The sequence below is a fragment of the Nyctereutes procyonoides genome, unplaced genomic scaffold, assembly GCF_905146905.1.
Source record: "Nyctereutes procyonoides isolate TBG_1078 unplaced genomic scaffold, NYPRO_anot_genome, whole genome shotgun sequence".
NCBI lineage: Eukaryota > Metazoa > Chordata > Mammalia > Carnivora > Canidae > Nyctereutes > Nyctereutes procyonoides.
Window position 1 is genome coordinate 5,278,462 of NW_026575025.1, and position 15,424 is coordinate 5,293,885.

General features: G+C 57.7%; 1 protein-coding gene across 2 annotated transcripts in view; it reads left to right on the forward strand.

The window, feature by feature from the left end:
* Positions 1–15,424, forward strand: part of LSP1 (lymphocyte specific protein 1) — a 37,963-nt gene that overhangs the window by 1,064 nt on the left and 21,475 nt on the right. Inside the window, exon 1 of one of the 2 annotated variants that reach the window (XM_055313273.1) lies at positions 11,397–11,924. The exons of the other annotated variant lie outside the window; for it this stretch is intronic. Coding sequence (XP_055169248.1) covers positions 11,863–11,924 — 62 coding nt within the window. The 5' untranslated portion in view covers positions 11,397–11,862. Of the gene's footprint in view, positions 1–11,396; positions 11,925–15,424 lie in introns of those variants that run through there. 2 annotated transcript variants of the gene reach the window in all.

A 15,424-nucleotide genomic window follows, 5' to 3' on the forward strand; every position in this document is an offset into this window, starting at 1 on the left:
GACCAGGCCTCTGCAGCCAGGTGCCGTGGGGGGCTCCCCACAGCCTCAGGGCTGACTTGCTAAGTGGATTCTAACCCTGGCTCCTCTTTTGGAGGCTGGTGGCCAGGTACTTGATCCTGTGACAATGTCTTTATTCATAATGAGGGAAAAGATGCAAATGTCTGCCGTGTGTGTGTGTGTGTGTGTGTGTGTGTGTGTGCGCGCCGCGCGCGCGCGTGCATCAGGGGGAGAAATGGTCACCTTCTCCTTGCGCTAACCCCCACGGCGCCCTGGCTCAGGGGCTTCGGGGACCAGGCGCTAGGGGGAGGCGGGAGGCCGAGCAACCTCTGGAAAGAGCAGCGGGGGTCAGGGTGCAAATGCCAGGCTGGCGCTGTGGGGGCCCCTCGCGGGGGACCCGTCGTTGGGGTGGGTGGGGCCGTGGAGCTCACTGTGTCCTGCCCAGGGGCGACCGACAAACAGCTGTGCCCCACTCAGAAATGGCTCCTCACGTCAGCACCGTCCCCGTGCTCTTCCAGCCACCGCATGCCCATAGAAGGGCACGGCTTGGGCAGTCTGGCTCCGGCACCCCGCCTCCCTCCTTGGCCCCATCCTTGGCCCCCCCGCTCCCAGCTGTCCTGCAGGCAGAGGAGAAGCAGGACAGCGCGGACCTGGCCGAGGCCTGGGCATGCGGGAGGCGGGGCTGCACCTGTGCTGGTTCGGTCAGGAGCCCTGCTGGACAAGGGCAGGCTGCCCCCAGGCCCTAGAACCTGGGACGCCGCAAACGTCATCCCCGCAGTGTGGTGTCAGAATGAAACCGAGACCCAGGGTGAGGCAGGTTCTCATTTCACAAGGTGACTAAGGAACCGGGGATTTTCCTGTCCATGATGGTGAGAAGTCCCAGTGCCCAGGGGGGGCTCTTGTGGCCTGGAAAGCCCCCAGCCAGCAGCCCCTGGGAAGGTCAAGGCTGGGCAGGGTCTATGGGGCTGGAGCACTCAGACGAGATCTGCCCCCAGAGCACCCCACACTGCCTGCACCGGGACGTTGCCCCTCCCACCTGGCCAGGTCAGGCCACATCCCTACAACTGGGCAGCAAGCTGCCTCCTCAGATGACCCAGTGGGGGGCCACCCCCCTCAGACTCTCCCAGGATGGGGCCACCTCCTCCAGATGACCCAGGATGGGGCCACTTCCCTCAGACTGTCTCAGAATGGGGCCACTTCCCTCAGACTGTCCCAGGATGGGGCCACTTGCTTCAGGCTGTCCCAGGACAGGGCCACTGCCTTCAGATGATCCAAGAGGGGTCCCCTCCTTCAGGCTGTCCCAGGATGGGGCCACCTCCCTCAGATGACCCAGGATGGAATCTCCCTCTAGGACTGTCCCAGGATGGGGCATCCCCCAAAACCCACCCTCGGTGGGGTGTGGGCCCCTACTCCATCCACCTGTGGTCCAGGTCCCAGTGCTCTCTCCTCACTCTGGCTGCCAGGCCATGGGGTACCCCAGAGCAGAGCAGGGCCACTGGGCTTCAGGGTGGTTCTGTGTTGCCTCGCAGGTGGAGCTGAGAAGGGCCCTGACCCCACACTGTGCACAGAGGCCAAAGTCCACGTGGTGCCAGAGCGGGGGGTTCCTGTTCCTAGGGATCCTGGCTTTGACATGTCCAAATCCTGGAACCCCAACCCCCTTGAGGCCCTGTGTGCACCCCAACCCCCCCAGGGTCAGACTATGCTGTGCTGGGTCCTCCCTGCCCTGCACCCACAGACAGGCCTCACCCTGGCCACAGCCCGGCCCACTCCCCAGCTTGGCAAGATGCCCTCTCCTGGGGGTCTCCAGGCCATGGCCCACTGTGCTCTTTCTCCATGAAGCCATCAGACCCCCCTGTGGAACCACTTACCACGGGTTAGCAAAATCCATGCCTCCTGGGGGCCACTGGAGGCCTGCTCCGGTCATGCTGGCCTCACTCCCCTCCAAGGTCGGCACTCCCAGCAACTCCCAGTCCCACCAGGTGTCAGACCAACCTTCCCAGCATTACCTGGCTGTCCTGTCCCTTCCCCAGGTTTCCAAAGCCTCCTCCAGCTCAACTTAGGTGACCATACCCTAGGTTCCCTGAGCATCTGTCACTTCTCATGGTCCACGCTGGCTTGTGAGACCTGCCTCTGTCATGGGTCCTGGGTCCTGTCCTGGGAACCTGGTCCTGTCCTGGGAACCTGGTCCTGTCCTGGGAGCCCTGGTCCTGTCCTGGGAACCCTGGTCCTGTCCTGGATGCCCTGGTCCTGTCCTGGGAACCCGGTCCTATCCTGGGAGTCCTGGTCCTGTCCTTGGTGCCCTGGTCCTGTCCTGGGAGCCCTGGTCCTGTCCTGGGAACCTGGTCCTGTCCTGGGAGTCCTGGTTCTGTCCTGGAAACGCTGGTTCAGTCCTGATAACCCTAGTTCTGTCCTGGGAGCCCTGGTCCTGTCCTGGGAGCCCTGGTCCTGTCCTGGGAATCCTGGTCCTATCCTGGGAGCCCTGGTCCTATCCTGGGAGTCCTGGTCCTGTCCTTGGTGCCCTGGTCCTGTCCTTGGTGCCCTGGTCCTGTCCTGGGAGCCCTGGTCCTGTCCTGGGAACCCGGTCCTGTCCTGGGAGTCCTGGTTCTGTCCTGGGAGCCCTGGTCCTGTCCTGGGCACCCTGGTCCTGTCCTGAGAACCATGGTTCTGTCCTGGGAACCCTGGTCCTGTCCTGGAAAACCTGGTTCTGTCCTGGGAAGCCTGGTCCTGTCCTGGGAGGCCTGGGCCTGTCCTGGGAAACCTGGGCCTGTCCTGGGAGCCCTGGTCCTGTCCTGAGAACCATGGTTCTGTCCTGGGAGCCCTGGTTCTATCCTGGGAATCCTGTTCCTGTCCTGGGAGCCCTGGTTCTGTCCTGAGAATCCTGGTCCTGTCCTGAGAACCATGGTTCTGTCCTGGGAGCCCTGGTTCTGTCCTGGGAGCCCTGGTCCTGTCCTGGGTGCTCTGGTCCTGTCCCGGTGCCCTGGTCCTGTCCTGGGAGGCCTGGGCCTGTCCTGGGAACACTGGTTCAGTCCTGAGAACCCTAGTTCTGTCCTGGGAGCCCTGTCCTGCCCTCTCCCACCTAGGCTCGCTGGGCTGCTCCAGCTCTGGATGACCCTGACAGGGGCAGCAATTGGGTGAACAGTTGTCTCTCTATCTCTACCACCTAGGCTCCTAACCCCCACCGCCTTTTGGGTAGGACATGGCTCCTGGTCCCAGGTGACTCAGGGATGCCACCTTCATCAACTCTCCATGTGCAAAGCTACGTGGCAGGAGAGGGCAGGTACCACCTTCGGGGCCACTCTAGTCAGAGTCCCTTGCTGGGCTGTCTGCCCCTGCAGACTCTCTGGGCTTGCCCTCTGGGCTCCAGGGTTTTTAGGAGAGAGGAGGACACAGGTCCCCTCAGGGTTATAGGTGGTGGCAGGGCTGGAAGGGAGAGGCTGAGTTGGCCAAGAGGCTAGGAATGCCCTGGATTTCATATTCCTGCACCACAGAGGGAGGCAGAGGGGGAGGGCCTGTGGCATTGGAGTGGCAAGACCCCACGGCTCAGAAACCCCCAAGCAGCCAGACGTCCTGGTGGCCCGTCCACCCACTGGCCCTCCCAGGGAGGCTGGATGACACTTGGTAGAGCCAGGATGCAGGGCTCTGGAGCACCCCCTGAGGAGGGAGGGTGGGACTAGGACTGGGTACTGGTGGCAGGCTGGAAGGCAGTGGGTTAGGGGTGGCACCCTGGGGCTCCTTCCCCCCACCCTGCCCAGGGGCCAGACCTGACAGCAGCAGTCAGAGCAGACTCAGGCCTAGGGACGCCCAGATGGGCCTCCTCTCCTCCTTCCTCCAGGTCAGGGGTCTCAGGCGCCCGGAAGTTTCTCAGAGAGGGGGAGGCTGAGCTCAACCCAGATGATGGATGCCTCCTCCTGGGCAGGGGCTCACGGAGGTCACTGGCTTCCTCCTGCTTTCCATCTGGGTCCTGTCACATTCCTTCCCTAGGTGGGGGACAGGGAGAGGACACCACACCACACTCGGGGACATTGCAGCCCCCAGCCCTGCTGATTCAGGAAGCCGGAAATCCTCCCCTGCATCCTGGCCCCTCCTTCCCTGGTCCCCATCTGCCTTCTCATAAAAACAAAACACAGGAGCCACACGGGGGCAGTGCCAGGAGTGTCTCAGGGACCAGAAGGGGGCAGGCACCAGGTGGGGTGGCAAGGTGGACCAATGCACGACCCCACTAGCCTGCCCCTGGCTCAGTTTCCCCACTCAGAGGGTGCCAGAGTTATGGAGAGCCCTGGGTCAGGAAGATGAGGGTTCCAGCAGCTTGGCTGAGAACTTGGGCTGTGATCTCCTGGGCTATGAGTTCCCAGGGCCTGGGGGAGAGGCACGGGGTCCCAGGACCACGTTCAGCACCTCTTTCTGGGACAAGTGAGCCTCAGTTTCCCCGTGTGCCAGACTTCATCAGCTCTTTTCATAGCCAGTGAGGCACTTCACAGGGAAAAAACCAAGGCTTAGAAGGGCTGAGTGTGCTGTTGAGAGGCACTGTCCCCAGCCTGGAGGGATGCTGGCTGGCCCTAGCTCGGTGTGTCTCCTAACAATGCTGGCCTGTAGGGACCCTCTCTGGGGGACCTGTGTCCCCTGCAGGCTCACAATCAGGGTTCTGGGGACCTGACAAGGCCTCAGGGGACCCAGGGTGTCTGGGCTGCCCCTTGGAGTTGCTCAGTAACACCACATAGCCCTATGGATGGCTCTGCACCTGCGGGTTCCCACCAGGGCAAGGGAGGTGCCTCCTGGAAACTATCCAGAATAGGGCATAGCTAAGAAGACAGCTCCAGGGACCTCCCCAAAGGCAGGAATGGAACATGGCAATGTCAGAAGAACCTGATTCATTCTAGAGGCTTCTCTTCCAAGAAATCCTCTTTCCAGGGGCTTCTAACACCTTCTTGGAGGTTGGGGATTGAGGGCAACCAGCAAAGGGAGTTCTCAAACCTTTGGTAGGTGGGAGTACACAGCCACTGGCCCTCAGCCCCTGCCCCTCCCTCACTCCCATGAAGCTGGAGAGAGGGGCTGAGGGCCTATGTGGGGTATAGGGTGGCCAAGAGTTTAGGAAATTGAGGAAATCAGGCCTCCTAAGCCTGCTGGCCAGTATAGCTGTGTGGTGCCAGACACAGGCAGATAAGAGATAGAGGTGAGAGGTGGGGAGGAAAGCCCCTCATCCTTTCCTGAGGCCAGGCCAACTGTCTCCAAACTTCATCTGCTAACTGCCTCCAAGCTGGGAAACTGGGAGTGGGTGGGGTGGGGTAGGGACCACTGTCTCGTCCTACTGGCTGGGAAGGAGGGGCTATCTGGGAACTCAGAGCCTGCCTACGGTGCCCTCCGAGGCACCCACATCCCCTGGCAGGAGTGGGAGAGACTTGGGCCTTGGAGCCTGCAGTAGAGGCAGCTGTGTGGACACACAAAAGACAGCAGGAGTACGGGGTATAACAGGAGTGGGGGGAAGTAGCAGGTTCTCCGCCCACCTCAAGCCTCAGCTTCCTCAGCTGTGCACAAGCTGTGTGGGAGGAAGAGGGGAGGGTCACTGCCCTGCTCTGTGCCTGACAGGCAGGATCTCAGAGGCTGCTCCTTCCCACTTCTCACAGATGTCTATGCCTCTTCCTGGATGTAACTGGCTATTTTTGTGGCGTTGCTTCTGAGGTAACCAAAGGGTGTCTTCTCTTCCTCCCCCAGCTACCTGCCCTCAAAAGAGAAATAGGACAGATGAATCTAGCCAGTTGATTTTGGAGGAACCTAGAAAGAAACCTCGGTCTTTCAGTCTCATCCCCAACCCAATCTCACCTTCCTCACAACACCCACCACTCCACTACCCTGGCCCCTCTCCCTTTGCTGGGCTGAGATCCACATAAGACAGATAAGGGCTCAGGGCATTTGGAGGCTGCCTTCTCTGTAAGTCAGGGACATTTCTCTATCCAGGGTCACCTCAGGAGCCATGGAGGCCACCTCCTTACCCTCTCTCCCCACCCACACCTGGGCTCCACTGCCTGTTGCATGTTTCATTGGGATACTGCTTTGTGAGAGTGTGTGTGTTGAGAATGTTTGAGCAAGAGGACAGATTCCTACTTCTTCAGCCTCTTTTTAGGTTCTGCTGTAATTCTCAGCCTACTGGGACATGAAGATCTTGTCTTCTCTTTTATCTTCTTGAGCTACAAGGTTATCACACATGAAGAAAGAAAAAGCTAAAAGACTTAATTATGGAGAAAAGTATGAATGAAAGAAAAGTGTATAAAGGAAGGAACAGCTGGCTAGCTGGATGATTGATGGACAGATGGATGGATGAGTGGATATAGGTAGAGAGATGGATAGACGGGTGGATGAGTAGATGGGATGAATGGGTGGATGGATGAATGGATAGATGGATGGATGTGTAGATGGATAGATGAGTGAATGGATGGGAGGATGGATGGGTAAATGGATGCGTGGTTGGATGATGGATAGATGGATGGATGGATGGATGAATAGGTGGGTGATGGATGGAGAGATGGATGGGTGGGTGGACAGATGATGGGTGGTGGGTGAGTAGATGGGTGAATGAATGAATAGATGGATGATGGACAGATGGATAGATATGTGGATGGATGGTTGGATAATTGGTTGAGTGGATGGGTAGGTGGGTGGACAGAGAGATGGATGGATGGATGGATGGATAGATGGGTGGGTGGATGGATGGATTAACTGGTGAATGGACATATGGAATGAAAGTATGGGTAGGCTGATGGGTAAATTGATGGAATGCTGACAAATAAATGATTGGATAGACTAATAGAAGTTTATCAAGACATGTGGATGGATATGGTTAATGGGTAGATTTTTAGATGGACAGACTGAGAAATACAGGAAGTGATAGATAAATAGAAAGATGATAGTAAACAGACATACGATTGGTGCTGGATAAACTATTGAAGAGGCAGATTGATGAACAGAGAAGCACCTAAGCCAGGAATTTTACACTCACTCTTCTCTCTTTCTAGAACACTTCCTCCTACCAGCGTATATAGCTATCTTAAATATTTCTCAAGTTTCTTTTCAAATAAGGAAAAGATTATTCCTTTTTATGAGGCTCTCTTTGACTATCATATGTAAAATATCAATCTCTGCCAAGACTCCATATCCTCCCACTCTGAATTATATTCTCTATAGTTTTATCACCATTTGATATATTACAGTATGTACTTACTTGTTTATTTTTGTTGTTGCTCCAGCTAAAGTGTCAGCCTTGTGAGAGCATGGTTTTGTTAATGCTAAATTTGCAGTACCTAAAAAGTGGGTACAGTAAGTGTTCAATAAGTTTGTTGAAAAATATATGGATAGATGAATAAATATATGAATATAAATGGAGTTATAATAAATTGTTATTTATGATGTTATAAATTGTTATAAATGGAGTTATAATAAGATAAATATAATAAATTGATAGTTGGATGAGATACGGATGAGTGAATGTATAGATAAAAATAATAGTAATCTTTATGGAAGGCTTACTAGGTTGCAGCAACTATTTTAAGTTTTAACTCATTTGAATGGCTTAATGGGCAAAGTAATGGGCAAATATATATATGGAAAGATAAACATGTATGAATTTATGCACATATACATGACTTGCTAGATGGGAAGATGGATGGACATATGGATGGATGGACAGACATATGAATGTGTGTGTGAATGTGATTGATCAGTAGTAAAATATTTGGAGAGATGAATGAAAGTAAGGACAAAAAATATTTTGAGAGATAGAAGGATGTTTTAAAGAATAAACAGCTCACAGGTTGGATAACTAGGCAAATAGATATACAAATTGGTGGTTGAATATATACATAAGAGTAATTATTATATATTTAGTGATAATTATGTTTCCAGTGGGTGGAATGGCTAGCTGAGTGGTTCTTCTAAGTGTTTTATATGTATTATGACATTTAGATAAACAGATGGATGAGTGGGTGTCAGAAGTGAGTGGATGCATGGAGGGATGGATGAGTATGTGGATGAATAGATGGGTGGATACTTGCTCAATGAAGAAATGTAAAGAGAGATGAATAGACATGGGTATATATGTATTGATAAATGCTTGAATGGATTGATGGAAGGATATATCGTGTTTATATGGATAATTGAATGGATACATATCCTGAGAAGTTGATGGATTGATAATGATGCATGGAAAGACAGATAACTATATAGGGAGGATGGATGAATGAGTGGATAAATGAGGATGGATAGATGGATGATGGATGGGTGGGTGAATGAATGGATGGATGGATGATGAATATGTGAATGGATGAATGGATGGATGGATGAGTGATATATGGGTAGATGGATGGATGGATAGATGATGAATGGGTGGGTGAATGAATGGATGGGGTGGACAGATGGTTGGATGGGTGGATGGATGAATAGATAGATGATAGATGAATGATGGATGGATGGGTGGGTGGATAGATGATGAATGGGTGAATGGATGGAGTGAGGATGGACAGATGGATGGATAGATGATAGATGGATGATGGATGGATGGGTGAGTAGATGGATGGATGAATGGATGGGTGGATGATTACTGAATGGTTGGTTAATGGGTAGATGGATGGATGGATAGATGATAAATGAGTGAATGGATGGATGGGGGTGGACAGATGACTGGATCAATAGCCAGATGGATGGAAGAATGGGTAGATGGATGGATGATTGGATGAATGGGTGGATGGATGGATGATGGATGAATGGGTGGGTAGGTGGATGGATGGATGGGAGGATAATGGATGGAAAATGGATGGATGAATGGATAGATGATAGATGATGAATGGAAGGATGGGTGAATGGGTGATGGATGGATGGATGGATGGATGATAAATGGATGATGGATGGATATGTGAATTGGTGAATGGATGAATGGATGGACGGATGGATGGATGATAGATGGTTGATGGATAAATGGGTGGTTAATGAGTAGATAGATGGATAAATGCATGGATAGATAGATGGGTGGATAGATGATGAATGGATGGATGGAGGGTGGACAGATGGATGGATGGGTGGGTGGATGGGTGGATAGATGGATAGATGGATGGGATGATGAATGGAAAATGGATGGATGGATAGGTAGATGATAGTTGGATGATGGACGGATGGGTGGGTAGGTGGGTGGATGGATGGATAGATGATGAATGGGTGAATGGATGGATGGGTGGGTAAATGAATAGATGATGGATGATGGATGGGTGGGTGGTTAATGAGTGGATGGATGGATGGATGGATGGATGGATGGATGGATGGATATATGATGAATGGGTGAATGAATAGATGGAAGGTGAATAGACGAATGGATGGGTGGGTGGATAAAGTGTTGACAGATGGATGATGGATGGGTGGGCGAATGAATGGATGGGATGGATGGTTGGTTAATGGGTAGATGGGTGGATGGGTAGATGATGAATGGGAGAATGGATGGATGGGGAGTGGACAGATAGGTGGATGGATGGGTGGATAATAAATGGATGATGGGTGGATGGGTAATGAGTTGATGGATGGATGATAGATGGGTGATGGGTGAAATTTTTTCTTCTTTTAAACAAAAATATGCTTTGGCACAATTTCCTTCTGGCTCTCTCTGACTGGGATTCCAGATCCAAGAGCAAGAGGCAAGGGGGAGATGCACAGGTTGAGATGGAAATGAGGCACAGTCTCACCTCCTCTGGGCGATCTGGCTCAACCTGAGGGCCAACCTGGTGGTCCTGCTCCCCTTTCCCTCCTCCGTGTTCCACTAGAATCTTGAGGCATCTGCAGCTCTGGATGGATGCTGGGGATGGTTGGTGGGCACCATTGCCTCTGTGGCACACTCCCACATTCTCTGGATGCCCCCAGGGTTGTGGGAGGGGATAGCTGTGAGCTCCCCTCCAGGACTGGCCACAGGACCCCACCTGGTATGTGGAGGGTGAGGGAGGAATCAGAGCCAGACTTCGTGACCCCCACGAGGCTGTGCCAGCCAGCCACCATCTGAGTCACTGCGGATCTGAGCTATGGGCCCATGTGGCTGCCACTGCACCACGCACGGCCTGCACAGTGACTATGGGTGCAACACTTGCCTACCTGATCTTAGCCTCCCCTGGTCCAGTCTCGCATCCCCCAGGTGCTCTCAGCCCTGGTCCCCTGGCCTAGCCTGAGGTCATGCTAGCTGGGGAAGTGAGAGGGGCCGTTCCTCTGTGCTATGGGGGATGGAGGGCATTCTGGGCAGGCAGTCAGCACACAGGCTCGTGGTTCCGGCTCCATCAGCCCCAGCTCTGCAAACTTGGATACCTGTCTGAGCCTCGGTTTCCCCACACAGGACCTAGGTGCGGTGGCTGTGAGGGTTGGCGAGCCGGGCAAGCTGCTGGACATAACTGCTGGGCACTGAGCTGGGCTTGGTGACGCCCTGCAGACACGAGTCCAGTACCCGCCTTGTCCGGTCACTTGCCCGCGAGCGTTCTCCAGTGAGTCATGGCGACTAAGCCCAACCGGAGGAACAGTGGGCTGGGCTGCACCTCCCAGGCCTTGGCCAGAGCACAGGGGGCAGGGGGCCCGCCGGCCAGGGCACCACACTGACCTTGTGCCCACCAGCCACCCTGGGAGCGTGCTCTCTGCTACCCAACAGGGCAGGCCGTGTTAGTCTGTGCCTTGGAGGTGTCTCTGCTCTGACCTCCCAGTGTGGCCAGGCATGTGCTGGGGGGGCAGCAGCCTCCCCACTGGGGGAGCAGAGAGGATTCCCCCTCGAGGTGATAAGTGGAGCAGAGAGCTGGGCATAAACAGGGGAAAACTGGAGAACCAGGAGGGAGGGGAGGGAAGGAGGGGGAGGGAGGGAGGGGAGAGAGGGAGAAGAGGAAGGGAGGGGAGAGGAAAGGAGGGGGAGGGCGTGAGGGGGAGGGAGGGGCACAGAGATAGGGGCAGAGAGAGACACAGAGGGAGAGGAGAGGAGACAGGGTCTGAGTGTGGGAGCAGGGAGGGTCTGGGGGCCTGCAGGGAGGGAGCAGAGGGCTAGGCTGGGGGGGGGCAGGGCAGGGCAGGGGGGGCTTGACCCAAGAGATCCAGAAAGGCGAGGACAAGAGGAGGGCCAGAGGGCTGGCCAGGGCAGGCCCAGGGTGAGGGGAGAGGCACAAAGGGATGGAGAGGCAGATGGGGGGGGCTGGATGCCCCGCAAGTGGTGGGGATGAGCTGCAGGGGGAGAGTGGAGTGAGGCCAGGGCGCCCGCCGAGGGAAGACTGTGCCCGTCCCAGGCCGCTGAGGTCCTGCTAAGCCCCAGGGCTGTGGGGCTGGAGGGTTTTCTCTCTGACATTTTTACTAGTCTCGGAAGGAGGGGGAGGGGGAGGGGGAGGAGGCCGAGGGGGGAGAGGGGGGCTGGGGGGAACAAAAGGGAAGCAGCTGCTAAACGTCCTGAAGGAGAGACCCACAGAGTCCGTGAGGCCGTCCAGACGGGGACAGACGGGCACCCAGACGCCCGGGGGGCAACTATCGGGGAGCTGGCCCAGGAGGCCCCCCCCCCGCCCCTGCCGGGGCCAGAGGGCCCAGGGTGGACAGAGCAGGCCACAGACAGGGAGACGGGGCGAGCCAACGGGGAGGGGGCGTCAGCCAGAGAGCCCAGACGGCCAGACAGACGACAGACAGCGCAGATCCAGGGACACAGACAAGGGCGCGAAGGCGGGGGCCGGGAGAGAAAGGAGAGAGGAGGGGGAGAGGGGTCCTGGTGGCAGGAGGAGGAGCAGGGGGAGGCCAGCAGACAGAGGCCGGCGGCCTTTGAAGAAGGAGCAGCAGCGTCCCCAGGGCTGGGGTCAGGCCAGGTCGCCGGCCGGCGGGGCCGCCTGCAGCATGAGCGGCTCGGCCCTCCTGAGGAGGAGTTCCAGCCAACGGGGCCTGGAGAAGCTGGTGAGGTAGGTGCCCTGGCCCAGGCGGGGGCAGGGCGGGCAGGGCCGGGCACCCCGGGCAGTCGGGGGGCTGTGGCACAGGTGCGCGGGTGTGCAGGAGGCCGCGTCGTCCTCCCGCCGGGCGGCCCTGTGCGCTCTGCTTCCCTCCTGCGCACCCGCCCGCCGGCCTGGGCAGGGCTGCTCTCCCCGGGCACCTTCCCCTGGTCCGGGGCCTCTGCCCAGGCCCGCTGCAGGAAGTGGGTCCTCAGCCCTGCTCCCTGGGCCTCGCCTGAGCTCCCGCTGGCCCCTGGCGACCACCCTGTCACCCCTTGCTTTACAGATGATGACGCCGGACTTTGCGGCCACATTCACCACCCCCCTTAGCACACCAGCCCTGCATGGGAGGTGCCGCGGGGCTGTGGTGAGTGCTTGGGCCTCAGAGTCAGGTCGTCCCCGGGCTGGACCCCTGGCTCCAGCATCTCAGGCTTTTGGGCCAGGACCCTAGCATCTCTGGCCCTCAGTTTCCTCCTTTGTAAAGCAGTGGCATGGTGGTACCTCTACCTGGAAGAGGAGGAGAGAGAGAGCAGAAGCAAAAGGCCAGAGGCGGGCTCAGAGCCATGCCACAGGCTGCTCATCACATCACTCTGAGCCGCCTGCAATGCTCTTCCTCCTCCTCTACCCTTCCAGGCATCGAAGGCCCAGCTGAAATACTGCCTCCTCCATGCAGCCTGCTTTGGCTTCTCCTTCGACAGCCCGGAGCATGCTGCAGACTGCATGCTCCTGGAGGGAGGGACAGGCATGTCAGCATCCCCAGCTGTGCCCACGTCCTGATTCTGGGAGGAAGGAGAGACAAGGTGTTCAGGTGGGCTGAGAGCAGCCCCGGGCCCCTCGGCTCTGGCTGGTTGGGGCCCTCAGACCCTGAGTGACGGCTCGCCCCTGGCCCCACCCAGGCACGGCCCACGGGCCACCCTTTGGGGTTGGGACCAGCAGCTGGGTGTGGGGCCCCCGCGGGCCATGCTCCCTTGCAGCCCCACCCTGTCCATTCATGACGTGAGCCTGCGAGTCAGTTCCTGACTTCACACCTGTTGGGTCCTGGCGCTGCTAACCAGGGGACCCTCAGGCAGGGCTCCTCCTCCTGCCCAGTTGGGATGTGTCCTCCCAGCAGTCACTGCTGTGGTCCCCCTCCAGAAAGGACTTACTGGTGCCCGGGTCAATCCCAGAGGCTCATCAGTGCTGCTTAACAAATGGGGAAACTGAGGCCCAGGAGGACAGTCATAGAGTCCACGGGGGGAGCGAGTGCTGGGCACCCAGAGGCCCTGCAGAGGCCAGTGGGCCAGAGAGAGAAGGAAGCATCCCTTTGAGCTCCCCACAAAATCCTGCGGCTGGGGGGCCAGGTGGGGGGCAAGGGAGAGAGAGTCTCTCAGAGAATAACACCAGGGGGTCCGGTCCAGCTGTGGTGAGCGAACCACACAGCTCACATGGTGACGCTCACAGGTGTGAGCCACCCACAGGTGGCCAGGTGGCCATTGGCATCCCTGCCACCCTCCCTGACATCAGCACCTGTCCTGCATTTCACAGGCCGCACTTCCTGAAGCCTGGGCAAACGGCCCTGTGTGCCTATTTGACGAACAGAAAGCCAGGCTCAGTGAGGCTGGTGACTTGCCCTGGGGCACCCGTGCCCACCGTCCCCCCACTTCGCTGGGGGGCCGCCTGGGTGTGGGGTGGGAAGGGGGACGCCAGGGGCAGGGTGCGGCGCCTCTTAGTGACAAGCTCATGTGGAAGCCAGCAGGGCCGGGTGTAAATTGAATCCAGTTTAAGTCCATTAAAAACGGGCCCAGGAGGGGGGACTTGTCCCCGTGCCCACCCGTAGCACCCTCTAACCTTGGCACCATCATTGTGGCTGCCCATGTGGGTCCTCACCAGCTGTCAGAGCCTAGGAAGATGCTTCAGGTGGCAGGAACGGCCAGGGACCCCCCTCTGCAGTGCCCCCAGGCCGGCTCTGTCCCTCCCCACGTGGTTCCCTCCTATGCCCCTGGGTGATCGACAGCTTGGGCCAGGCTGATATTAGGAGTGAGCTGGGGGCAGCAAGGAGACCCTGAGCCCCTCACCTCCCAGATTCTGGGCCGCCCACCTGGTTGAGTGGTCTTTGGGGGCCTGGCTTTGTGGAGTGGGGGCTTGGCTGGCACAGACCGAAAGGGCTGCAGGGGTCACTCTGCAGTGTCTCTTGGTATTCGGGACCCCAGTCCCCCTGGAGAGGCTCGGTGGGCCGGGGGAGCCCTGGTGAAGCCCCTCTGCCCACCGCTCTACCGCTCTGGGCACACATCCACCGCAGGCATGACGGCAGTCTCCGTGCCTGGCCTCCCACCCTGGGCAGCCAGGTCTAGGAGGCCTCTGGGGACCCTGGTGTGGCCAGCAGGGCAAAGGACGGGCCAGCCCAACGAGGCGGTGGCGGCAGGGCGGGTGGTGGCGGAGGGGGGGGAGCCAGGCCTCCAAACCAGTGTCCAAGGGGGTGTGGCTGCCTCGGGCCCACCCAGGGCCCCAGATGGGAGGGGGGCTGGCCCTCGCCCTGGCAGAGCCTGGGTGTCTGGTGGGTGGTGCTGCCCTGGGACCAGGCAGTCTGTCGGCCAGAGCTGCGCCAGGAACCCCGGCGAGCTGGCATCGCGGGGGTGCGGGGACTGAGTGGCCCAGCCCCCTGGGCAGGGCGTCAGGGCCGGAGCCCAGAGCACTGAGGTTCAGGCTGCAGTCCCATCCTGCGAACCAGAGCAGGACAGGGCGGTGAGCGAGCAGCAGCCTGGGTGCACCAGGCACCTGAGGACTTGCCCCCGCCAAGCCCCTGCCAGAGCTTCGAGAGGGCACCCCGTGGCTCCTGGGCCCTGAAGGGTGGCCAGAGAGGGCATGGCTCCCAGGAGCACCTCGTCTATCTCAGAGTGGCTCAGCACAGGTTGGTGGCTGGGGTCCAACCTACACAGGTGTCCTGGGGCAAGTGTGAGCTGGGGCTGGGGGAAGCCCTGGGCAGCCCCCGGGGACAGGGAGAGCGTGGGATCAGTTCGTGGGCCCTGGAAGGTGAGAACGCGGTGGGGAGGGTGCTGCCCACCTAGGAAGGGAGAGGTCCTGAGGTGGGCTTGAGGTGAGGCTGGGGGCCAGGGGGCCGTGTGCCCAGCAGGCTGTGAGACGCTCCCAAAATACCTCCTAGCAGGTGTGGGGGGAGAAAGAGATAAAGAGAGAGAAAAAAAGTGAGAGAGAGTGAAGCAGGACAAAGAAGAGGGGGTAAGGGACAAGGTGTCCCCATGAGGGCAGAAAGAGGGTATGCAGGGACAGGGAAGGGACAGGGAAGAGATGGGAATAGGGATAGAATGGGCACAGGGCAGGATGGGATGGGAATAGGATGGGGACAGAGACGGGATGGGGATCAGATAGAGCAGGATGGGGACAAGATGGGGACAGGGATGGGGAGAGGCACAGGACTGGAATAGGGAAAGGACAGAAACAGGTCAGGGACAGGACAGGGCAGGATGGGATGGGGATAG